General features: G+C 35.6%; 1 protein-coding gene across 1 annotated transcript in view; it reads left to right on the top strand.

Moving 5' to 3' along the window:
• Positions 1-27,596, top strand: part of Lrp1b (low density lipoprotein receptor-related protein 1B) — a 1,427,040-nt gene that overhangs the window by 666,883 nt on the left and 732,561 nt on the right. Inside the window, exons 11-12 of the mRNA XM_013517439.1 lie at positions 1,519-1,755; positions 23,433-23,613. Of these exons, the coding sequence (XP_013372893.1) occupies positions 1,519-1,755; positions 23,433-23,613 (418 nt within the window). The remainder of the gene's footprint in view (positions 1-1,518; positions 1,756-23,432; positions 23,614-27,596) is intronic.

Genomic DNA, 27,596 nt, shown 5'->3' with positions numbered 1-27,596 from the left:
GATGAATATCAAGAGTATAATGAAAATAAAATCTGTTTTATAAAATTCACACATGCAATTTGAGCATGTAAAATTAATTTAATATTGGGAAATATAACATATATATATTAAAATTTTTCTTGAAGTATCTGATAGACAGTATATTCAGGATTTAAATATTTTTGACACAGAAGGTCTTACGTGCAGGATACATGCTTAACTTCCAATGTACTAGCAATATTAACATCTGTGTTGGGTGCTTGGGATTCATTTTCTTTTATTAATTAAAGATTAAAATATGTTGTAAATATCCTTTTATATATTCAGCATCCATAAGACTAATTTTGAAAGACAACAAAATACAAGAAATATGTGAAATGCTAACAATTTAGATTGAAATAATTAGCTTTATTAATAATTGCTTATTATTTTTAGTACCCAGATTTCCTATACTTATTTTACTTCAGTTATTATGTGATTTTCCACATATGGCTGTATTGGGCCAGGGGTATAGCTCAGGGCTGGGGATATAGCTCAGTGGCACAAGTGCCTGCCTGGCAAGCTTAAGGTCCTGAGTTTGATTCCTGGTACAAAAAAAAAAAAAAATCTATACACGTATGGTTGTCTTTTGTATACTCAATTTTCTTTTTATAAAAAAAGTATGTTTATCTTTTCATAGCATGTATTAGTGCTTTCAGTTACAAAGAATACAAAAGCACAAGGTATGTTTGTAATTGAAGAGGCTGGTATAACCTGGCAATTTAAATGAATTAATTCATTCTATTAAAAAAAAAGCCACATTGATTCTGACAGTATATATTCCGGAGGCTGCTTTTTGTTTAAGGATTTGTTTTTCATTTTTTGGTTGACTTTGATACGGTCTGTTGTTTATATCAAAGTTGCTAGCAGACAGCATCAGCCTGTAACATTCTAATTAAGATGTGAAGGAAAAGTGATGCTATTAATTGACATTGATTTTATTTCCTAAGAGGCAATTGCAATATATTTACATGCAAGCGAGTAAGAGTACCACGTAGATCTTGTTTGCCTGTGACAAACAAGATGAAATCTTGTTTAGATTTCATCTGTGTAGATGAAATCTGCAGTGTTATATTTTAAATGACCTGAAGTTCTTATCATGGCCACCTAGAAGAGTGAGATGATTAGTATAGCATATATAGAAAGTGCTGTATAGATTGCAATGCAATATAAAATTAAATGCACTGGATGTTTTACTAAATGTCCGTTTCACAAGTTACAAATTATTCAGAGATGTGTCATATTTTGCTTTAAAGACAGTGACAGACAAAAGAATAATTAACTAAAAACACCCACTCACAGAAGTAATTTCTGTTTTAATTAAAGTAACACAATTAGCTGGCCTTCTTACATCAAGATATATTTGGCATATTTTAGAGTTTAATTTTTAGTACAGAATTAAAAACACTAATTGTGCCAGTTAATTAAACAATGCCATTATACAGTGTAAAGAAGATTAGGCAACATCCATTGTTTATATTTGTAATCTTTCTTCTGCAGGACCAAAGAATGAGTTGTTCCTCTTTTATGGGAAAGGACGCCCAGGAATCGTTAGAGGAATGGACTTAAATACCAAGATAGCTGATGAATACATGATTCCCATAGAAAATCTGGTAAACCCTCGTGCTGTAGATTTTCATGCAGAAACCAATTACATCTACTTCGCCGACACCACCAGTTTCCTAATTGGCCGGCAGAAGATAGATGGCACAGAGCGAGAAACCATTCTGAAAGATGGTAAGTGTCCCTGTGTGGCATTAACATCAAACTGCCCAGGATAAAGTCCTTTGCAAAATAAATGCAATGTATAGCAGAGTGACGTTATCCAGATTCCAAGTTCTTCTTGCTCATTTGAAAGTATTTGTTTATTTTGTGTGTTCCGTAATATATTATCTTTCCATGTTTTTTTGGACACTATTATATTAAATTCTTCACTGCCAAAAAAATACCAGCATCCCTATTGTCATCACAATCCTTGTTGTTTTTTAGGCTAAAAACCAATGAAATGGAGTTTTCTAGTTTTGCCCTTAAAATAGAAAGATACCCAAATAAACTTCAGTTACTTATGCCTATTTTAATGTATGCAAGCATATGTGAAATTATATGCATGTAAATATCTCATGCATATGTTCTGTATTTGTCAGTACACTTCATAAATTATTAGACTTAACAGCAACCAATCAGATAGTAAAAGAATAAAACTGGTATAAGTGGAAAAGTTCTCTAAACATCAAACAAACAAATCATCTTGAGAAATATTAAGAACTGATTCTAAGCTCAGCTTCCTCATATGTAAGATCAAATTCATTCTTGAATATTTTAAAAATTCATACATTAGAGAAGATTAGTTTTTCGCTTGTTGTATGCTGGACATTTTACTAGCTATCACTGGAGATAAAAGGAATTTTAGGAAACAGCTATGGCCTTCACAGAATTTGTAATCTGCCTTGGGAGATAATATAAGCTCATGAAAAATGTAGAGGCATTTCAACATTAAATTAACAAGATCAAAGTTATCCTAAAGAAATGCGTACACTGTGTGATTAATGGAGACTGCCCATGTAATGGAAATCCACAGGCAAGAAGAGATAGTTTCACATGAGTGGGCTCAGAAAACTCCTTGGGCAGAAGCAAAGTTTGGGCCTAAATGAGGAGCATTAAAGGAGGAAAGAAGGGCACTTGTGCACCCAGAAATGCTACTAAATAAAAAGACTTCAGAAAGAGAATACAGGTAACCCTAATGGATCACTACTATGAGTTTTGTCTGCTGGTGACTGTGATGGGGAGTTATAGAAGGTGAAATGTGGTCAGAGGAAAGGCCTTGAATATGAGGTGAGGGGATTTGGATCAGGATTTGAGTAAAATACAAGAACGCTTGGAGCAAAAAAAATGAATTGAAGTGCTATTTTAGGAGGATCAGTCCAAGACATGGTTGCAGAATGAATCAGAAGGAATACGAAGACAGAGAAAGATTAAAATTATTTGTATCATGAATGGTGATGAATGGTGATCTCTCCTATAAGTACTTGAAAGGGAATGAGGGTTTCAGAAGATTATTCAGCTCAGCTGTACTTTAAATCAAATCCTTAATAATAAGTACATTCCTCACGAATGGCAAATGAACTGCTGAAATGAAAAATACCCTAGCTTTTGTCTTTTTTTATAGCTTACTGATTAAAACTGCACAAATCCACCGTGATTTAACATTCCCGAGGAGGATCTACTGCAAGTTAAAGTTTTGCCTTCGACTGTAGGGGCAGAGGCTGTCTACCTACTTTTCTCCCTAACAGTTTTAAGAAAGACAGTGGACTGCACATTCTTGCTAAGTGGGCACTTTTGGAGTATTCTAATTTCAATCCAGACACTTTCAAGAGGAACCAAAGTCTTACACATGGATCTTGGTTTCTCTAAAAGAGAATGTTGGTTCCTACGCGGTGACTGAATATCCTAGCTAGTAACCCTATCTTTGACAATAGTTTCTGACCAGTGACAGTTTCAGCTCTTTGCATCCCATCAGAGGGACAGAAGTCCACTCTAATATCCACTGAACAGCCTGGCACACACTGCATGAGAGTTAGAAGAACATTTTCCAGATTTTTAGGAGTGGATTATATTCAGTATTTTGATATTTCTCTGCAAGAGACATCTTGTTGACTTTTTTCTAGTTTATTTTATTTTCTTTCCATTAAGCAGAACAATAATATACATCACAGTGCAAGATTAGCATGGTGAAATGCTACCATTCAGGCTAGGGTTCTTCTGCTGCATTCGGATGGAAATCTCCAATTGGCAGAATGCAGCTCGCACAGTCTTGATGTCAGCAGATGACACCAGGTCACGCTAGATGCCTGCATCTGACACAGCCAGCTGCTGGGCACTGGTCTCTGTTGTTGATCTGTCTTGACTGCTGGTCTCTGGAGCTCTTTGGGGTTAACAACTCTGAATGTATATTCATCTTTCTTTGGAAACCAACAGCTCCAACCACACTACTTGGTATAAAAACAAACAAATAAACAAACAAACCTTACAGGAGTTTTGGAGCCCACACTACTAGAAAATAAATCAAGAGCTTTAGGGGAACCCCAAGTAAGTCTGTATTTTAACAGGACCTGTGTGCAGCCTGAGGGGCTGTGTACCCAGAAGGGCACCCTGCTAGACTGAAACTCAGAAGTGGGCAGGGAGTGATGCATGTGTAGCAGCTTGCAGGACGAGCTCACTGCCAGGCAGGGCTGAAAGCTTTCTATGAATGCTGGTATGTAAGTGAGGGCCCCAGCGCTGTCCCTTAATTTTAACCACCATTCTTGAGAAAGGCAACAGCGGAGTCTTAACAGGGCTGGAGTAGGGGAGGGGCAGCCCATTGCCTGAGGTTGCATGGGTTGAACTCATGTTAGGCTGGAAAATGGCATTTGAGAGCCAGGCACAACACTGAAGCAAACGGTCTCAGTCCCTAGGGGTACGCTGGGAGCAAAGGTAAGCTGGGAAGATGCGCAAGCTGGTCACAGGCCGATGATCCTGCATCCTCCAGCCAGCACAAGGAAGAGTGTTCATCAGGTGCTTTTCCTCTGTCTCAAAAAAAAAGTTTATGTTGCCAAATGACAACTTGTGATTCTTGAAAAATTCAGAAAAATTAGACTCTATTTCTTTTAACTTATTTAACTAGAAGGTCTGTCATCTAAGCTCAAGAGTGAGACACAATGCTTATTTTGACAAATAAATTTTTAACATAGGGAAAATTTCTAAGTCTTTGGTAAATTTGCAAAGCTTGAAGGATAAGGCTATACTTGTAATTAATACATCAATACCATGGACATCTTCAGGTATGTTCACATTCTTTCCATAAAGAAAACAATTCAGCATTTCCCACACAGGAGCAATTTTCTTTCTTTCTTTGATTTATTTTTCTCCATGAGATTTACTGAAAACTCCCTATATGTGTCAAATCCTAACAGCTTTGCTTATGGAATCTTGTAAGCTAGCTACGTGAACTGGTGAGAAAATTGTTTATTTGGAGCACTTATATATATTTCAATAATTATTGAAACTATCTATACAATGAAAATCATTACTGATGTAAAAAAAATTCTATGAGAATAAAAGAAGGAATAGTGCATAATTTTTCACCATTGAGAACTTTTGCCAAAATTGTTCTGACCTTTATATTCATTTCTTTCACATGTTAGTCATTTTCTATATGTCCAGAGAGTAAATGCTAAAGGAATGTCTTCTCTTGGCCACCCACTCCTTTTGGTGATGCGAAAGCTTTAACGAGGACAAAGCTTCTTACGTAGTGTGGACCAGGTCACAAACAGAATACACACATGTGAACATACAAATGAATGAGAGGATAATAAGTGGTATGAAAAAATAAAGTAGAGTAATATAGTAGAAAGTAAAAGGAGATTCAACAGGAGGCAAAACTGATTAAATAGCCAGATATTTTATTTTATTTATTTATTTTTTTCCAGTACCCGGAATCGAACTCACAACGTTGAGCTTGCCAGACAGGCACTGTGCCTCTGAACTAAATCCCAGCCCCCTCCAGATGTTTTAAATCAGCCATTTATGCCAGATACAATTGCTATTTTCCTAAGAGAATAAAAATATCTTCTTTATAAGACTGAATTTACTTTCATATCCTTGAGTTTCTTTTCCAAGATGCAGTTTTCATTTCAGAAAAAATTATAATTTTCAGCAGAAAGCAAAAATAACATGCATAGTTTACTATTCAATTTGTATTTCATACACTTCATTACACCACTATTTATTTTTAAACTGAAGAAAGTAATTATACTTGGAGATATATATATATCTAAAGAGAAGACATGTTAAAATAATCTTTTAGATCATTGTGTATTTTAAAATATTAAAAAAGGGCAAAGCATTTTTCTTAATGCAACACCTATAATAGAAAAACTATAGTTTCAATAAATCCTATAATTAACCTGGGGGTCTGAGGTGACTATTTTATACAAAAATGTAGATTTCTTTACTAAAGATTTTCCAAACAGATATGTAGAAGTAACATGGGTGGAGGTTAAAAGTTTTGCCACTCCTTTCTTGGAATGTTAGAGAACAAAAGTTGGATTCTTTACCTCAAGTTGTGTTACAATATAAGCAAAACAAACGGTAGCTTTGTGCAGCATTATTTCTTCCCAAATGTGACCTTTTAATTTCAAATAAAGTGTGTGCTCAATAATACAAAGTGATTTTTCTATAAATAACAACTTTTGCAAAATGTTTTGCTCTCTATGCGTTTTCTTAATTTTAGATTACATCACCTTATTTGTGATGGTAAAGCCAATTACAGAAAAAATAGCTAAGCTTTCCTGCCTACTTACTGGATATAAGCATTGTTCCACTTTGTGCAACGCCCCATTTAATCCACTCAACAACTCCCTGGGGCCAGTATTATTATTTACTCCATTGCCTAAATTGGAAATTGAGTGTCAGGAAGACGAAGTACTTTGTCAAAGTCGCACATCCAGTAAGTGATACAACGAGTTAAGAGCTCAAAACTCAAAAATTGTATTATGCTTGCAAGCTGAAGAGTTATGCTGCTACATCTCTGTGACTGCCAGCAGAAGACATGAAACTTCTGAGACAGAAGGCAATTATTACTAAGACCAACAGCAGTAGCCAGACAGCAATAATTTTGCTGCGGGGTCCTGAACCCGACTCCCTACTGGACGATACAAAGGTGACATCTGCACATGTAGCAAGGAGAGAAATGTGAATGTTAAACAACCCCCTTTGTTCTAAGCATGCTTATTCATTGCTCCCCAGAAAGTTATTCTCTAGCTCCTAAGACTAACGCAAATCTGCCCTTTCATTCCGAAAGACACATAATCTTTATAATCCTGGAATATTTACCTTGTTAATGTCTTTGAAAACAGAGCCCAGAACAAAAGCACTTAGTTTCTGTGCTCCAGGGATACCCAGAAATATGAACAAATGATGGGAAATTGTCTCTGAACAATGCTGGAATGCAAATCTATGTAGTCTGAGAAATGGCTCACAGAGGATCCAAATCCCTATCCTCAGAATCTATACTTTATATGTATAACAAAGGGGATTCTCAAAAAATATTATGTTGTGGATCATAAGATCAAGAGATTGTCTCAGATCATCTGGGTGGGCTGTAAATCCAGGAAACTTACAACAGCTAGGCAAGAAGAACACAGCAGTAGGAGTTATGAGTGTAGCTGCAAAAGACTGCAGTGATGCAAGGAAGAAGTCGTGAACCAAGAAATCTGGGCATCTTCCAAACATCTAGAAAAATCACAAAAATGAATTCTTCCCTGGAGCCCCTGGACAGACCCAACTCTCCCAGTATCTTCACTGTAGCACCCTGGGCTACTTCCACTTACACTAAAAAGAAAATGTGCATTGTTTTAAGCCACCAAGTTTGTGCCAAATTGTGCGATGGTAGTAACGCAGGAAATGAACAAGAGCCTATACGGTCAACCAGTGTGCTGTTCAGAGTCACACAGTTCTCATTGTGGGTGCTATTTGAGACCACATTCTACAATGAGACGTGGAGCAGATACACATTTCCATATCTCAAAGTCTGCCTTTTACTTAGGTGCTTTTAGCAGAAATTAAGTTAAAAAATAATGAATAACTTTGGTTAAGATCCGGGGTAGGCTCTCTCTTATATTAAGAAAAAAAATGTAGTCATAAAAATCAAGCATTTCCTCCACTCCATTCCTATTCTCCACAGAATAAGTGTAAAGATAATCTGTTGGCATATCATCAGAGGTTGTGCTGTATCATGTGGGTGCTTCTCCAGTACTTGAGGGGTCAATCCTTGCTTTCAGCTCAATCCGATTCCCTATGTCCCTCCTGTTCCATAGATTTTACAACTGAGCAGTTTTTCCAGTTTTGTGTTAAAAAGCATGGTATTATGTTTAGTCCATCAATTATTATTGAATGATTTATCACTTTATTACTGAGACTGTAGACCAGCAAATGACACTGACCTGAAAGTAAACATACAGTTTTTACACCTAGAAATCCCCTCTGATCCTTGGATTTCAACGAACTTTACCACTTCAGAATTTTTAGTGCCTTCTAAAAACTGAGTTTTACAATGTTGAAAACATGAGCTAAACTAGTGAATCATTTTCGGAAGTTCCTGCATGCTTTACATAGTCATAAGTCCTTACAAAACATTTTAAAATTAAGAGTACTTTATACTGTTTCCAAATTGCAGGTAACCATTCATCTTATTTTTCCACTCCTTGCTCTGAACTCTCAAAAGAAAAGCTTCAAAACACTAAGAAATGTAGACCCTGACCAACCCTTAAAGGAAATAATGAGTGCATTTGTCAGCCATGGGGCATTTCCTAATTAAAACTGTTAGGAGATTTGCAAGGGCTTGCGACTTGTGAGCATGTAATGGACACTGTCCCATGGAGCAGCAAAGACAAGACCTGTTCACACATACTGGCTCTTGTCCACTGTGAATGAGGAGTTATCCTGGAATTTACCTGAGATTTGGATCCTGAAAACAGTGTTTGGTTTCACACTGAATTTGTAAATACACATTCCTCCTAACTTTGTGTTTCTCAAGAAGTGTATGAGATATTTGAAAAATAGTTTAAACCAACATGCTTATGTCCTTTTTATTTGCAAAAGGGACATGCATAAAATAGCTGGAAATACGAGTTTCAAAAGGAGGTCCTGAAAAGATGGAATTGTGTATGGTAGTTAAAGTGGTTTGATAAACATGGAGAAAAGCAACGGTTTTCCCTTGTTTATTTCACTCAGTATAAATTTATACTTAAGATTGACGGATACATAAGACTCAGGAACACAAACGTTGCATGTGTACAGAGCAGGTCTAAACCGCTCTAGCTCTAGAAATTTTTAATTAAAAATCTATTACCATACATAAGTATCTATATCTATATCTATCTATCTATCTATCTATCTATCTATATATATATATATATATATTACATTACTGGCAAGGTCAAAAAGAGGATGTGAATAAACATTCTTGATAATCCTTAAGGCATGGTACAAGTATTGACTATATATATATATATATATACACACACACACACATAATTCATTAGTATTCTTACCATTAGAACTTTTAAATACTTTAAATACACTACCTATTTTTATCATGAAGAAAAATAGAAAAAATTTATTCAATGTTATTTAATTACCCTTACCATTGTATAATTCCTGTTAGCTATTTCAAAATTTATTTGAGAATTCTTCATTCATCTAGGACTACCATTATGAACTTAATCATTCTACTGTTTCTTAGTGTAGCTAATACAAACTTGTGATTTAAAAAGAGATTGATAAATCAGTCCTGGCTAACTTTATAGATTCCAAAGTAGGGCTCTCTTGCTCATATTGTGAGGCTAGATAATACCCATAATAAAAGTTGAGCAAGGTCCCACAAAGCCAGTGACTAGAAAAAGTTTTAGGAAATGGTAATAGTCACTGCATATACTGTGTGCTAAAATAAATTTGTCTCAATATACCTAAAGCATAACTATAGTTTTTACTCCCATTGACCTTTAAAATCTATTGAATTGAATGATGTTTCATAGACTGATCAAAACTTTGTAAAATTCTAGTCCTTTTGCTGGCAACTAGCCAACATGCAAGCCTGTCAATCACTTCAAGTCAAATTGAGTTGCATTAAAATTTATTGCCTTGAGTTTGTTCACCTCACTTTCCCTACCAGCATGCTGGTACCCATTATTGTTAGCATCAGTGGAAGAAATTTAGAGTGGTATTAAATGGTAAGGTAATAGTAGTAGTTATATCTGGATTAGTCCTATTGTGAACAGGCTTCTTTATGAGCATAGGAGATTTGTACAATTAAATGTCCTGAGTTGTGTGTGTACACATGTGTGTGTCTGTGTGTGTTATATATTGACACAAGCTTTCGAGAGTTTTTCTGCTGAATTGCTTATTTGCATTGCTCAAACTACATGAAACTCTTTGTGACACTGTATATCTGAACACCTACTGTCTTATTTTTTGAGCCCTTTTACCCAAGTGATGAAATTGTTTTACCTTAGACCAAAGACACTTACAGGCCAGAATTCTCTCCTGTGTGGTCCATATTTAGTCCAAAAAATAATTTGCAAACCTTTGCCCTCATGAATTCTGGGAGTGCAAACCCGATACCTCTGTCCTCCCACAAGAATTTGTTTTATTTTTCTTAGATAGGAACTAGGTGTGAAATATACTGAGTTATGAGTTTTACTACTTGGAAAAACCAACTACAGAGAACTCACTCAAAATTACTAAGTTTTGGTGAAAATCATTGCTCAAACCTTACTTTCATAATTTAGAGATTCAGATAAATGCATTTATTCCTGGGGAAAAATCATTTTCCTTTTGTCTGTTTTTTTATTGTTTGAAACCATGCATAATTTGGTCAACAATTAATTGGCTAGGTTTGGATTTTGTTCTTATATTTACCATTGGTGAACCAAGCTTCCAGATTCCCCTGAAGGTGGATGGGTGCTATCTTATGCTTAAGTGTCCTCCTGGAAATTTTTTTTCTCATTCACCTGCTTTCAATAATCCTTTTATGGCTGACTGTTACAGTTTATTTGTAAAATATTCTCCCAAAATCTCATGCGTTCAGAGGTGGGGCTTCGGAGGGTGAATGGATCACAGGAGTATTAGACTCATTGAGAGATTAATCTGTGTGATGCAGAAGCCTTTGGAACTGGTTCACAGTAGTGAGAATTTTGCAGAGAAGCTTTACAATGCTCTTAACACAGGTGGGTGGACAATTCTGCTTGGAGCATAGAAGATCAGTATGCTTCTAGGAATGGAAATTACAAAGGTCAGGATCATGAAGTTTTAAGAACAAGGATTTCTTTAGATAATGGATGCGAGGACATGTATGTTATACTCTGGCAAACAAAACAAAACAAATCAAACAACTTGTGTTCATTTTGCCAAGACTTTGAATAAGATTAAATTTAAGCATGGCCAAATAAGTAATCTGGTAAAGGAAATTTCAAGGCAGCCCAATGTTCACTGATTGAGATGGATACTGAAGATGCTTTTACCCAGCAGAGAGATTTACAGTGATATTCAGAAGCAAAAACCAGAGCTGAGTGAATTGAAAATATTTATATGGTCAGAAAAGAAAGTTTACAAATTTGGCTTCCAGAAGACTGTGACTGCTACAAATATCAAGGCCATTAAATAGAAGCCAAATATTTTCCACCAGGACAGCAGGAAAGATCCCTTGAGGGGATCAGGAATTGGGTTGACTCAACCATCACAGGCTCAAGGGTGTAAAAAGGTAAATTCCTTTTCTTTGTGAAGAGAGCTCTACAGTACCTGGTCATTCAGGGACCCCCGCCCTGGAGAAGTATTTTCCTGAGTTGTGCTATCAAAGGTGCAGGGATCACTGCAGCCATTTTTCAAGGGGCAGCTCCTCCTGCTGAAACTGGTGGCAGACCTTGGCATTCTACTTGTAGTTCTGGGTTTGCAGGCATGTAGAATGTAAGAGTTTCAGGGTCAAGAATACCTTCACTCAGATTTCAAAGGAAGAACTAGGAGCCCAGGGAATGCGCCCCTGAGAGGGTAATATATAAAGTACTGAAACTGAAACTGAACCTGCAGAGGGCTTCCTGGAGAGCTGGGGTTGCCAGGAACATTGAAAGTCTGCTGTAGGAAAGAAAAATAAAAGAAAAAAGAAACCAGGCAGTGAGCAGAGCCAGCTCCACAAAGAGGTCAGCTGGGCTGAAACCACCAAAACCAGAAAAGCAGGACTACCAAAGACTAGTAATCCACATCTCACCACAGCATGCCCTGGGTGCTGGACATGCAGCTATAGAAATTAATACTTGCCCTGCTGGGTCATGATCATGCTTTGGTTTAATTTCTGTCTATTCTCTTTTTCCTCCCTTTTTGATGAAAATATGTACCCTGTGTCCCTGTATGTTGGAAACAACTGTCTTTGTGGTTTTCACAGTGGCACATAGCTAAGAGTTTGCACTGAATTCAGAAAGAGTCATTGGAATGAGACTTCTCAGCAAAGCTGGGACTGCGCGAACTTTGACAGCTCTTAGAGATAAACTAAATGTATTTTTCATAATGAAAGGAACGAGAGCCTTCAGGTGGCCAAAGGGATGGCAAAATGTGATACCTTTGATCTAAGATGTTCCCCAAAATCTCATGTGTTGAAGGTGGGGCCTTTGGAAATTTATTGCATCATGGGGCCATTGTACTCGTTAGTGGCCTAAGTCATTGATGAGTTCATAGCTGAATGTGTTGTTACATGAGGGGCCCAGAGCGAAGAGAAGGGTTTCTGGGTGTGTGGGCTAGAAGGGTGCATTTGTGCCCCCAGCTGCTCCCTTCTGTGTCTGCTTCCAGGTTGTCAGGAGCTGATCAGCTTTCCTCAGCAAAGCCTTCCCTCCGTGCAGTTGCTTCCCTGGGGCAAGCAAACTGGGGACGAAGGGAAACTATGAGCCCAAATACACCTGTCCTCCTTTAACTTGCAGGTGGCAGGGAGTTTTCTCCAAGTGATGGGAAGTTGACTAATAATCGGCCCATGGAAGGATCCCTCTCTATCCTCCTGTGCTTCCCTCACTGATAGACTGAGAACTGTAATTAATTGCAAGGCACATGGTTATGGGTGTGAGGAATACTCCATTCTTCCGTTCCGCACCTGGCTTTCATTTCTGTGTTTGTGTGCTTTTAAACTGAATGTTCTACTCCCAAGGCAGTGTTTTTGCCTGTGATTAAAATGAACTTTCACAAATCTTTATTTTAAATCACAAAAGAACCTGCTTTCAATCAAAGAAACTACACCATGGTTTACTATTAAGGTATTTGCAATGTGCCTTAAGTGAAGGACTTTTAAATTATACAGCGGAGCTTGCTATTATTTCTGGTTTAAAAAAATCCCCTTTTCCAAGATTAAAAGAAATGGCATCCTGTCATGGGCTTGAAAATATATTATTCTGCGAAAAAGACAGTCAGAAATATTGTCATATGGCTGGTAATCAGTTCACCTTTCTTTTTAAAGTATTTTATATACATAGTACTTTGGAGAAACTTTTCCCACTCTGAAACTGCATACTTTAAAAAATGTAGTAATTTATATTTAATATTCAATTACTTACAAAAATTTAGTTTCATATTCTTTCTATTCTTGTCAAAAGAGTATAGAATGAGGAAGTGAATCACACATAGAGCACTTGCCTATCACACTCAAGTTTCTTGGTTTAGAACCACTCACACACACACACACACACACACGTAACTTTACTTAAAAGCAACAAAATTAGTATACAGAGAAATCAAACTAGACTGAAAATGTCTGAGAAGTATCATTCACTTTCAAGAGGAAGGTGCAGCCTCATTGAGCAGGAATAACATTATTCTATGTAGGACACTTAATAATATCAGGATTCGTTTTGGGTTGTTACAAACAGAGAGGGAGTTCCCACTGACAGTGTGGGTAGATCCTGGTAGTATACAATGTGGATCTATGCAGAGGACAAGCCCCTCCATAAATACCTCTCAGATTCTAGGTGTTAATAATGCCAAAGTCCAGAAACCTTGTCACAGAATGACAAGGTCACCTTGTGATCTCTGTAAAAGCACTGAAAGTAGAAAATAAGACAGAGGGACAAGAAGCAGAGCACATAGCATGAGTATCAGCAGCCTTGCGCTCGTTCCATCGCCAAGTCTCACAGAGTGACGTGATGTGCTTGAGAGGATGCTGAGTAAGCAGTGAGTCGTGTTCCAGCTCAAGACCTCTGGGCTTAGGGATCAGCAGTTTCTGAACTAACAGCCAGAGCTGGAGCAAACAGCAACTCTCTTGTCCCTCTCCCCTGCTGCGCAAAAAGAAACACAGTAGTCATGCTGCGGTAGCCTTGACGTAGTTTTCTATGTGACTAGCGATATAAATCGTACAACATCAAAATACAGGGCAACCTTGCACTTTCGCAAACTCAGCAAGCAGATCCAGGGCCACCTGAGGTCCATGGGAAGGGTCTCTCTGAACAGCCAGACATAAGCAAAGTCATGAAAAGGTTTAAAATTTCTACTGTTCATGCAAATTTCACATATAACCACCTCAAAATTGTTCTATATAGTACTTTTATGTTCCTAAGGGGAACATTCTATGCAAATTGTATTTCTGCTGAATAATTTGTCATATCCTTGTGATCCCTCTGAAATAGTCTCTTTGTCTTCTGTTGAACACCCTGGCCAGGGTCCCACTTGGATTGCTCCTTGTGTGTGGGATGTTCTCTGAACAAATGTCCTCATGCCACCCGTCTTCACCTTCTGAGTGGTTTGCTTATAGCCTCTCCTCAGTGAGCCCTTTCTGACCAACCAAATAAAACTATGTACTCACGCATGTAGCTAACACATCCTTTCCTTAGTTCTTGTTTCTCTAATGCTTATTCTGGGTTTGTTTTACTTATTTGTTGCCTTAGTGGAACAATGTAATTTTCCACTGGTCACAGATTTTTGTTTTGTTTTGCTGTCTTTGGTGATAAATCCTTAGGTCCTAGTGCCCAGCATATATAAACTATAAAACTCTTATTTATTTAATTGGTAGATCAGTACTTAATTTGTTGTCATTACTTTAACAGTAGTAAGTAAACTGGTGATAGAGAGTTATGAATGGTGAATGATTCTTTTTTGTTCTAATATGTACAATTAAAAAGTGACTGTTACTATTATTATTTGATAATCTGAGAATTTATTTTAGTGTTCACTGAAAGTGTTCCAGTAATGATTGTCCCTGATGATGTTTTAGGAAACTCATAAAAGGTTATGTGTGTTTTGTGGGTTATTTGAACTTCTTTTGTATTTTCATGAAAGTAATATGGTTTTTAACTAATACAAACAAAACACCTCTGCTTTAGCGCACTTTCTCAGTGTCTCTGAATCAATACCTCATTTTTCTCTTGCATAGCTTCAAATTATGTTTTCCTTTCAGAAGGACATATCTACCTTCAGTAATTATATACTATATAGTTCTTCAGATGAATTACTTTGTTCATTTCTGTTTAGGTTCTCACTGTAAAATTGCGAGAATTGGGTTTGGCTAAGAAAGTTAGAAAGCTGTCTGACCACTCCTCGTGAGGGTGTGAATGAGGGCTCACTCTCATTACACAGTTTTCTCCACCAGGCCTGGCAGTCTTTTGTTCAATGACATTTGATCCTTTATTCACAGTATAGAAGCATGACGTACATTTGTTTTGTGTTGAGACTTTTCTATCCCCAAAATTTTACATGTAGACCATTGAATATATGTTTTTAAACATGTTCAAATGAAGATGTTGTTCAAATTTTCAAAAACAGTATGTCGTATAAAATTCTACAAATTTCATCAAAATACAAATACTTTCAACTGAATATAAAGTATGTTCAGTATATGCTGTTTTATAGATTTACTTTTTCTTTTCCAGTCCTGATTTTTCTTTGGCTTTCTGGAGTGTTCAAAGCACACATATGCTAGAATCTTCCCATGGTCTCTCAGGACATTCTGATACCTACCTCCAGTTTTAGAGCTTGTATGTTTTCTGTTCTTTTCTGTTGACTTTGACTTAACTTTTCTTAAAGGATTTTCAGTGTCCTACTTTCAGAGTCTGTAATTTTCATTTTCTGCAAAAGAACTTCTTCACTTTCCTCTTCTGTTTTACCATACTTATTTTCCCAGTCTATATGCACGTCTTAGTCTTGGTCATCCCCAGCTTTACTGCAACTATGTTCTTCAAAAGGAGCACTTCTCTCTGATGTGTTCTTTGCTGTACTACCTCTCAATTTCCCTGTCTTGAATTTTGACTTTTGTGTGTGGGGAGGGTTGATCTTCTATCTCTCTCAGAATGTTTTTCCTGGCAATTTTGTTTTGCTCTTCTTCTTAGTTCTACTCCAGCTAAACATATGAGAAAGAAGAGATCAGGGAAAACCAAAAGGAATAATGGAGCTAATCAGTCAAAAACCAACAAACAAACCAAAGCCCTCACAGTATAACACCATGGTAATCGAACTGGTGCTGCACCGGATAAATTATAGGACATTAACATTTATTTCCATTGTACCCATCCAGTTTTCCTAACATGTTACAAGACTAAATTATCAAACACAGAATTAAGACACAATATTATTAAGTAAGGATTTTATACAGTTTCCAGCAATCTTTCTGCAATGAACTTAGTTTCATGGTGTTTTGGTTGATGTAGCCTAAACTGGTGTACCTCTTTTTCCCTCATGTTCTAACATTTTACTTTTCATATACACATTTGCAGAATCTCCCCGTTGTTGGTTATCAAATATATTTTCATTAGGTCATGACTGCCATATTCATTGAGAATTTGATTATGTGCTCAGCGTTGTTCTGTTCATTCTCTCCTTTAGTATTAATTTGAGCAATGTGGTTATTATCTAGGCTTGCATTTGAAGAAACCGAGGCTTATGTTTAAGAAACTTGCTAAAGTTTAAAGTAAGCAAATGGTCAAAGATTACCAAAGTAGAGGCATGTGTATAATATATGCAGACTTTCAAAATCTAGTCTTTTTCTACTAAAAAGTTGACTAAAACATCCTTCACTGAAACAATCTTGCTCTATATTCACCTGACTTTTTTTCACACCCTAGTTTTCTTCTTCCAAGAAAACACTACTTATTTTGCTTTTCTTTGACTCTTGTTTTTTTTTTTTTTTTTTTTCTATAATCCTGGATATTAAACTTGAACCCAAAATGATTGGAAAATGGGAATGCAAGTCAAATATCCAGGCTTATTATGTTGCCTGCTAACTAACCTACCTTAATTTTCTGGGTTTTTATTAAGTTTTGAAGTTGGGCTATAAGGTTATTTTTTATGATTTTATCCCTAAAATACTGAATTTATAACAGGTTTTCTGCTACTTTGAGTACTGTACTTCCTCTTGATTCATGGCTTCAGTTTCATATGAACCCGAGTGTTCACGATAGACCAGTGAGGTTGTGAGTACAAGTGTTTTCTTAGATATTTACTGTTCAGGACTTAACTTCCTTTACCACATTTATTCCAATGAGTTTTTCTCTACTCATTTTTCATTGAATATTTCTGAGGTTCTAAAAAAAGTAAAATTTTGTTTTAAATTGATAAATATCAGAAAAATGGACTCATAAAATGATACATTTGTTCTTTGCCATGGCAATTATAAATATAATGAGGATTTGCAGCCTCAGTCTTTTAAGCTCAACTTGGAATTTAATGATCAGTATCATTAACTAAGCAAGACGCTACTGCATTTTACAGGGTATGTTCTGTATTGTATAAGGTATAATTAAATATGGTGAGGGAGAGGAAAGAGCAAGAGAGGGAGAGAGAAGGGAGGAAAAGAAAAGAGAGAGAGAAACAGATGAATTTACTTTACAGAAGTGGATCATGTGCTGCGGAAGCTGATTTATATTAAAGTTCAATGAAAATTACCAAATGAAATTATGCAACTGTTTGAATGTTTGAATTACCAAGTATGAAAACATGAAACATTTAAAAATACAGCTAACAAAATAGTCACTTTCTATGAAATTAAATTTTCAAGTTACACTAGTAATACAGCTACCTTTTCATCTAATATCAAAGAGATTGATTGAATTGCTATTGACATTCTAGGGTACAAAGTGTTTTATTTTTATAAATTGTAATCTACTTTGTAAGACTGAATGGAATATCCAAAAATATCCATGATATTTTGTGTCTAAGAAGGTGGCGCAATTGGTTCTTGTGTAATTATTTATTTATTTATTTATTTACTTACTTACATACTTACTTTTTGAGACAGGGTCTCACTATGTAGTTAAGGTTAGCCTTGAACTCACTTTGTATCCCAAGCTGTCCTCAAACTTGCAGCAATCCTCCTGCCTTGGCCTCCAAAGTACTGGGATTTCAAATGTGTGCCACCACACCTGGCAAGGCAATTAGTTCTGTTCTTTCTTCATAAGTAGGAAGAATAAGCTAAGGAAATTGTGTTGATGGAATTAACTTTGTTCATATTCACGTTATATTATCCAAAAGTTTTTAGGGGAATAGAGTAGAATAAACTACACAGCCATTGTATATCTCTAGGACCTTTCTTAAGTAGAAAGCTACTTGGCCCTTCATCATATACTTTTCAGTGTTTAAAAACTATCATTTCCATCCTTTAAAACATCACAGTGGGATTACGTTCTGACACATGAATCTTTGGGGAGATTATTCAACTAATATTCAAATCATGGCAGAGGCTTCATTGCATTTTGTTCTGAAGCAGCTTTTCAAGGATGTTTGTGCAGAAGAGTTTCAGGATACAGATTCTTTCTCCAGTGCACACACTAGCTCTGTTTTCTGCCCATGGCACTAGATCTAGGATTCCTACACTCACGATTCTCCTCCTGGAAGGCACTCACTATTAAGGCATCAGTATTCACCTTTCTTTTCCCAGTTGCTCCCAGAAAGACAGCTGACACCATTCTGCTGATGACTCTCACTTGTGCCTTGAGTCTGAAAGTTCTTTGTATGCTACATATAACATTTGTGTCTTCAGTTAGCATTCACGAAATACAAACAGACAAGCTTGTTAGCTTGAAAACAGGGTAAAGTCTCAGTTCTTTATTATTCTTGACACCTTTCATTTTAATTCTCACTTTGGATTACTACATTGGTAACTGTGATGCACAACATGCCTCTGTATGCTTACTTATGCTCGTTGTATCAAAGATAAAATATCTGAACCCCATAGAGAGAAGATCAGCGTTCACCTGCCCCTTGGAAGTGACAACATGCTTTTGATAACAACAGAAAATAATCATTTTTAATATGGTTTGTTTTATCTAGAAAATGAAACCCTTTTTTGCACTCCAGATATCTGTCTCTTTGCATGAACGGCAGGCTAGTGCTTTCTCATTGAGGGCTGCTCGGATATTTACCATTCCTGATCTAATTACTGAAGACAGTCCTGAAATGAAAATGAGGATGAGACCATCAGCTTCAGCTGCCCATTAGGGAGAGATTATAAGAAAACTTTAATCTGGAGTCAAGATTCTTCAACTCCATGAGCCGACAAGCTCTGCGTCAAGTTTACTGTCATGGTATTAATTAAAGCAACGTCATTTGCTGCAGTTACGTAGTGAGCTGTGATGCCTGAGGCCATAGTGAAATGCACAAAAGGGATTTCACACTAACTGAACTGAAAGAGTAGGAGACTGGAGAGTTATCCATGTGCAGACCAGAGGCTCAGTAAAGCACGGCAGGGAGGTCTAGACATGCAGGTGTGGCCACGTGCATGGTGTAAATGTAGCTACGTACCATGTTACTTAATACTTTTTGCACTTGTAAACACTTTTGCTCCAATTCAGGAAGATAATGTCCATGCTCAGGATAGATTACCCAGATAAAGTTGAAAAATTTAGGCATCATGTTTCTATAACAGCTTTTAAACAGGTATTCTGAAATCACTACAGCAATTCTCACAAGAAAAACTATAAAAATTTTAATTTTGATTAAAATTAATGCATGAATTTTGAATGTACATACAATAGATGAAAAGTCTGTTTTTGATGTGAAGTTTGTGGATAAATGTCCAATTTCTTTACTTCCTGTGAAAAATATGGACATAGTATCTTTGTTGTTAATGTTTTTGTGATTTAGGCTTCAAAACTCTAGTTTCACACATACTATTAAGAACTCTGGGGCTGGGGATTTAGCTTAGCAGCATAGCGCCTGCGTGGCAAGTGCAAGGTCATGAGTTCGATTGCCGGTACTGGAAAAAAAAAAAAAAACAAATAAACAAACAAAAAAAGAACTCTACAACTGAGTTATGCCTCTATCCCCAAACTATATTCTTAATTAAAAAAAAATTGAAAAGAATCATTATCAACTAAACTTTTTTCCCTAAGAGGTATAAACATATTTCAAGTTCTTGCCTATTCATAAGAAAATGTGTATTTTTGAAAACTAGGGGATATTTCAATCAGATTTATAGAGCAATTAAGATCTTTGCTTACTATTAGTTTTGTAATAATTGTAATAACATAGTAATGAATATGGATTTCTTACTGTAGCCTGCTTGAATGCTAGTCAAATTTTACCAAGCAATCCAGTCTACTGAAGTTTTCTTTACAAACACAGTTTTTCACTCCTGAAATGTCCTGTGTACCCTTGAGCCAATGACTAGAATCTCCATGGTAACTTAAACTTGTTCTTTGAATTCCACAAATCCTCCTATTTCCCCATCAAGACAGTTTTGTTCCTAAATTCTTATCAATCAATCTGAGACAGACCCAAACCCAGGCCCCCTTAAATAAAATATGGAATGTATGTAAGATAAACATTCTCTATGTATCTTAGTGTTTGAAAGCAGAGACCAACTCATGTGGAAGCAGACTGATTTCCTTATCAATGTGTATTTGTTGAGTAAGAGGTTTCTCAAAGTTTTTTCAGTGAGAAAAATATTGGATTAAATATAGATAAAAAAGATTCCCAATTTGCATAGAGATTCTTTTATTTTTTTAAGTTTTAAACTCTATATTCAGCCCTGTTATGCTACACCAAAAAACAAAACACAAACAAAAAGCAGCAGAACACTGTAGGTTGTTTCATTAGTATCTTAATAGACTATATAACTAGCTAAAGGAAGACTATAAAAATAAAGATATTCTTAGTAATAATAATATTTATATAAAATTTACTATATATCTGTAATTATTTTATGAAGATCATATATATTTATACACTTAATCCTCAAAAAACCTATGAAACTCTCTCTCTTCCTATACATGTATGTATCTATGTATTCAATAAGGAATGAAATAGAAGCTAGACAAATGGGAAATTGAGAGAAGTTCAAATAATTTCCCAAATTGCCTATTCGGTTGTTTCAAAAATATTTTAATGTCAATGCTAATTTGTTTCATTTGTACTACTGGAAATATTGTGCTATTGTCTGTTTCTTCTTTGTAAGAGAGAATCTTTTTGTCTGTGCCTCATATTCTGAGCAACTACTTCGGAGATAAGGATATATGGTGTATGCACTATTGTTATTCTCTTACCATTTTGTTATGAAATTTTGTTTCATTTTTTCATAAAACAAAAAATGTGAGTTATATGTTATTGCCATATTTATTTAACAGATAAAGAAATTAAGGAGGGAAAAGACATAATGATTCTTTCCATTTGTAAGATATATAGCAAGCGGCAATGCTGTTCAAAGAATTGTGATCCCACTCACTACTTAATTGAACTGTTCAAGCATTTCAATTTTGTAAAGCAAAACAAACCAACTGGGGCCAAATTACTTTGAAATTCTGCTTCCTTAAAATTCCATTCTATATTTTTTAGTTATTAGTGAATGATTCTGCATATATTATTTCTAGTTGACTTTAACCACTAGGAAAACATGCAAGTAAAGATTGAGTAAACTTTTAAAAAGATACGCTATCTTCCTATCTAACAGCATCCATAAGGAAAAGAGTCAGAACATATAATTTTAAAAACCTGGATAAGCTAATAAAAAGTTCTCTGAATTAGAGCTACAATATTCTAAGTGGTTTTACATACAGTAACTAATTTATTTCTGGTTATCATTGTGGGGATAGAGGCTATTATCTTCATTTTACAATGGAAAAATTAAAGATTGGCATGAATGAGTTGTTTACCCAAAAGGTAAAAGTAAAATTTCCATCCAGAACAGTATCACAACTTTTGTGTGTGTGGGTACTGGGTATCTAATTCAGGACCTCGCACTTGCCAGGCAGGCTTTGAGCTGCTGAGCTATATCCCTGGCCCTGCAACTTTTTTTATAGGAAATAATGAAGTCTCAAATAATATGTCAAAAGAAGTTTTAAAGATAAGAAGGCTATCCACTTTCTGTGCTAGAATAGATTTCAAATGTAATACAGTTTTTGAAAACCAACTAAGAAGATAAAAATCAGCTATAGACTTGATCTTATCCACAAGGCCGAGGAGCAATAAAAAAAAAAAAAAAAACAGCTATAGACCGTGAAACACAGAAAAGAGTAAATAGCTACTGTCCTTCTATTACGCCAGAAGAGGAAAGTGCTCAGTAAAATTAAATGCCAATAAAGTAAAGGCAAAATTAAACTTTTCTAACTATAGGCACAATTAACCTGTGAAAATGTCTCATATTGGATGGTAATGAAGCAGATAGCTTAGTGAAATTGAGAACATATCTGATTCGCGGTAATGGGATTTTCAGTTAGAGCAAATCGCACTTTTTGGCGGTCATCCTGCTTCAGGGCACGTGTTGATTAGCAGAAAGGGTCACAATTTTTTTTTCTTTTTCTCTAGAGCCCTAACAGATATAATTAGAGGACTTGATAATAGCAAATATTTCTTACACCTTCATAAGAGGAAACCTAGGTAGATTTCTCAGTAATGCATGAATACACAGCTCTCTGCCTCTGACATCGTACTTTCTGATACTTTGTCCATCTCTGTACCTTCTTGGTTCTGAATCATAACAAAGAGTTTCAAGTAATTCTATTCATAAAATAGTTGTATAAAATTGTCTGTTTGATGCTGGCAGTTTCTGATATGATTTATAAAATGACAAAAAGGGAGGACAGGCTCTGTAAAAACTCGTCATGAGAACAGTGTAGTTTTGAAGATTTCTACAGTTGGAGGGTCATATGAACTGGATATGTACTGCTCCTTGATTAAATATATTATAGACAGATGCCTTCACTTTGAAGTTTTGGAATTTCCACTTTTGTAAAATTAAAGATTAGAATCAAACAAACTCACAAGATTGAATGTCTATACATATGCTTTGATTTATCATTATCTGTATTTTCTAGAAGACTGTAATAGGCTCCTTTTTAAATAACTCTAAAATATACATAAGAGTCACAGTCATTTGAGATTCATGGTTCATGCAGGTGTATGATGAAAGCCTCTTCCAAGCTTTCAATGTGTGTTCCTCTTGTGTCTGTTCATCTTGCACGAAAAGGTCATTCTTTTTATTATGATTATTCAGATTACATATTACAGCCTGGATCTGCTGTCATAGTATTAGCATTTTCTTCCAAGCAGCCTGTATTGCTGCATATCTCACTTATATTGCCCCTTTCCCCACATCAGTTGCATTTTCCTGTTTCTCTTCAGATTGCTGTTACAATAATGATATAGTCATGTTCAGTTAAAATACCATGATTAATTTGTAAAATTTGTGAATGTGAAAGAAATGCATGTGAAGACAAGAAAGTCCACCATTCATGTAAGAAGGTGTTGAAAATAAAGTTGAAAAATATTTGATGCATAGTGATAGTTGCAAAAATCAAACCATAAAAATGCATATATGGCAATCCATAATTTTTAAAATTAAGTTGTTTATTAAGTGAAATATCAGCAGTGGACACTAATTTTGCTATACTTATACACTTGGTTTATTTCTTATTTGTTCTGTTTTACAGATTTAGATAACGTAGAAGGTATTGCAGTAGACTGGATTGGAAATAACCTTTACTGGACAAATGACGGCCATCGAAAAACCATTAATGTGGCCAGGTTGGAAAAAGCTTCTCAGAGTAGGAAGACTCTTTTAGAGGGAGAAATGTCCCACCCTAGAGGGATTGTGGTGGATCCAGTTAATGGGTATGTAATACCACATCGGTTTCACGTAAGGAAAATGATAATAAATGTGCTTACATATTTAGTAGTGGTAAATGTTATTTAAATTTATATTTACGGATGAATTCAAACATGAATGGTCTGATTAGGAAGTTATTTAATGCCTCTGTTAGATGATATATTGAATAAAAATGTCAGAATAGATTGAACTAAAATGAATTGTTTGTACTGTAAGGATATGTTACTTGACTTATTTTAACAAATACTATAATTTGTGCTTTAGACAGTATGACACCAAGACAAACAATAAATTCAATCAGGAGGGGCTGGGGATTTAGCTCAGCGGCAGAGGACATGCCTGGCAAGTGCAAAGTCATGAGTTCGATTCCCAGTACCAGAGAAAAACCAAAAAACAAAATAAAATAAAATAAAATAAATTCAATCAGGGAATTCATCAATCAAATTTTTAAAAAGTCACTGAAACTCCTTATATTAAAAAGTAGGTAGAAGTGTTTGTATATGAGCTAGAGACCAGGCATTTGGTTAAATGAATTACTCTGTTCCTCTCAGTAATCTCCATGATAACCCTTTGAATTGATCACTGTTCCCTTGCCCTGTTTTTTGTAAAGGAAAAATGATGACTCATCTCCAAATGCCATTCAGTTGCTAGTAGTTTGTGTGGATATTTAAGCAGAATGTTTCCAAAACTTTATTCTTAGAAACTTTACTGCTTTTTATAAATTTACAATGCTAATCATGATTTTAGCCACAAATGGTTTCCATACAACGACATCCGCTTATGATACATGCTACTTGTTTAGGGTAAGATGTGTTGTACAATTCTTGGTAACAATTTTCCTTTGAGTTTTAATACAAAAATATACTGATGGCAATATGAAATAAATGGGAATTTCATAGCAGAATTTCAAAATTAAATGAGTATTTTGCATATGTTACATTTAAAGTTTATGTGTGTGTACCTTGTACATTTTTTTCTCCAATACTTATATGCTATTGTTTTAATGACTAAATAGATATTCTTTACACATTAATGCTTGTGTCCAAAATTATTTAGTGAGTAGGCAGCATGTAAATCCTTCATAAACTTGAATCATTGAATGGGCTCCTAGATTTGGGAATAAGTTCAAATAAAACCAGGGTACTTCTTCCTAGGCACTGGATGAAGTTATCCTATGTGTTTTAATAGAATATATTTACAAGAAAGTAATTTCAGTGATTATATGTGCAGAGTCTATAATTATCTGTTTACTCCTGGACTTAGACCAAGCTATATATTTGACCTTTAACTCAAACCAATCTTAGTTTAAAAAAAAAAAATTTATTCTATACCATCCAAATCTACTCAAAGTAGTGTTTCAAATATGTATTAAAATAGACTCTTCCTTTTCAGTATTCCTTTAGAGAAAAATGTTTTCTTATAGAGTTAAAGGCTTTGTGATGCCCTCAAGGAAATGGCATAAATATAGAATATTATTATTATAGAGTATCATAGAACCTTATTATGTAGAAGGACATAATTCTACCTGTCATATTAAAATTCAAGAATTCCATTTGCATCAACCTAATGGGCATCCAACTTGTATTTGAAACCAGCAATCTCTTCATTATTCATTCTGTTTGGAGATAATTCTGATCGATATAAAATTAAGGCAATGTCTGTATCCCTGTACGTTTGTTTACTTACTAAGCCTGTATTTGCTTTGGTGCTACAAAGAATGACTTATGCTTCTTACGGTAGACACAACTTTTCAGATTAATGCTGCTCTTATGCACCAACCTGACCAGCAGTAAGAAGCCACACATATTTCCTTGATAAGAATGTTATCTCCAGAGCTCTGCCCGAGGTATATAATGCTTAACCAAATGAGCACAGATTTAACTCTCCCGTGACAACTGAAAAGTAAGGTGTAGGGAGGAGTTAAATAAATATTAACCAATCAAGCAGAAGGACAGCAAGCAGGTTGATGTGATGGAGACAAATGGATGGAAACTTACTTAAATGTTCCCGGAGGAAGCTTATCAGAGGAGGCGTTGTTTAAGTTGAGTCAGTTATGGAGAAAGAACCATCTATGGACAGTGGGACCAAGAGTTTTTCAGAAAGAAGCGGTGCATGTTAAGATCTTAAATGGGGAGAACCTTGGCTGGTGGGGGAACCGCAGTGAAGACAGGAGGGCTGAGATGTAGGCAGCTCGGGAAAGGTGACTGAAAATTAAATTGCGAGAGAGATCAAGGCCCTGCTTGCATAATGAGAACTTTGTGTTGTCTCTTCTATGCATAGATGACACAGAGAGATTATACAATCAAATTTGTGCTTTTAAAAGGCTAATTTTACTTATCTGTAGAAAATAGATAAGAAAAATTGAAAGTAGGAATTAAACCATGTTAAATTGTTCAAGTAATTTTTGGAAACAAATATAATAAGAAAAAGGAGGAAAAGAAGCTTTATTTTGGAAAACTCCATTCAAAACAGTGTTAATACACCTATAAGTGAAATATTTTCAAGGAAAGCTTCCTGTATTTACATTGTTTTTACTCTAACACAATCATCTGTTCTTAGCAATACAAAATAGAGAATCACTGATTTTCTATAATTTCTTTCTTTCTTAAAATATGAGTAGTTACCATCCAGGGGTGGAGAATCTACGTGGCGGGTATGCCGCAGCAGGCTGATGTCTATGAAAGTTCCAAAAGAGGGGCTGGGGATTTAGCTCAGCGGCAAAAGCGCCTGCCTGGCAAGTGCAAGGTCGTGAGTTCGGTTCCTGGTACCGGAGAAAAACCAAAAAAAAAAAAACAAAAAAAAAAAGAAAGTTCCAAAAGGTTTGCCATCACAGCCATAGATCAATAATACATAGAACCAAGACTATAATTATACTCAAGGAAATCATAATATTGTGGGCATCATACATACACAAAAATAGTTAACTCTAAAAAAGAGTGTTGTGAAATACGGAGGACAGGGCATATGAAGAAACTTTATAGATGAAACCTTCAATATGGTGAAATTTTCAATATTATAAGAAGATGTTTCGATTTATTTAGGTGATAAGTTATGTGAAATATTCTGAGGATAAAGGTCATGTTTTAAAATTCACGTTTAAAGCTGAGCATGGTGACACACGCTTGTAATCCCAGCTGTCCTGGAGGCTGAGACAGAAGGATTGACTTGAGTTCAAGGACATCCTGGACTACATAGTGAGTTCAAGGCCAGTTTAAACTACACAGAAAGACCCTGTCTCTAAAACAAAAAACAAAGATAAAAACAAAATTCATGTTTAGGAAAACAACTGAGGCCAATAAGACAACTGCATGAGGAGCACAGCAGATATGAAGAAGGGTGCCCTTTAGCTGTTCCGTGTGGACCATCATGTTTGTAATTTGAATAAAAAATGGTGAGTAAAGCAAGAGACATTCAAAGAAGAGCATAGGTCCATCTCCACAATTGCTGAAATGCAGGTAAAGCTAAAGATTATCACAGCACTGTTCCTCAAACTGCTAACTACAAATAAACTTAATCCTTTCCAACAATTTTATATTCCACAATTCATATCAGTAAGAGAGAAGCCTATGTCTCCAGTTCTGACTTCTAAAAATATCATCTACGTGAAATATGTCCCAACCTGAGTGAATGCTTCCTTCCAAATAGTATCTCTGGATCGTAATGTCACTTAGTAATATCACACCTCTCCTGAAAGCAGCTAATGGGTCAGAACCAAATAGGGTTTTTCAAAGGGAAGCAAATTTACATTATTTCTCTAACAGTGAAGCTGTTAAACATTTAAATATTTCCAAGATTGACCACCCAGTAATACAGTTTCACTTAGATGATTAATCTCAGCAAAAGAAAGTTTGGTATTTCAGGGTACAGTTAAGAACATGGAGTAATTCCTTCCTTTAATCAGTATAATTTTAATTGGAATCATCAGATATATAATATCATTCAAGGCACAGATGTAATGAATACTATCAAGCATACTAAAGCATGCTGC

The sequence above is a fragment of the Chinchilla lanigera genome, unplaced genomic scaffold (assembly GCF_000276665.1).
Source record: "Chinchilla lanigera isolate Chin_1 unplaced genomic scaffold, ChiLan1.0 scaffold00039, whole genome shotgun sequence".
In the NCBI taxonomy this organism is placed as follows: domain Eukaryota; kingdom Metazoa; phylum Chordata; class Mammalia; order Rodentia; family Chinchillidae; genus Chinchilla; species Chinchilla lanigera.
This window is presented reverse-complemented; position numbering and strand designations above follow the sequence as displayed.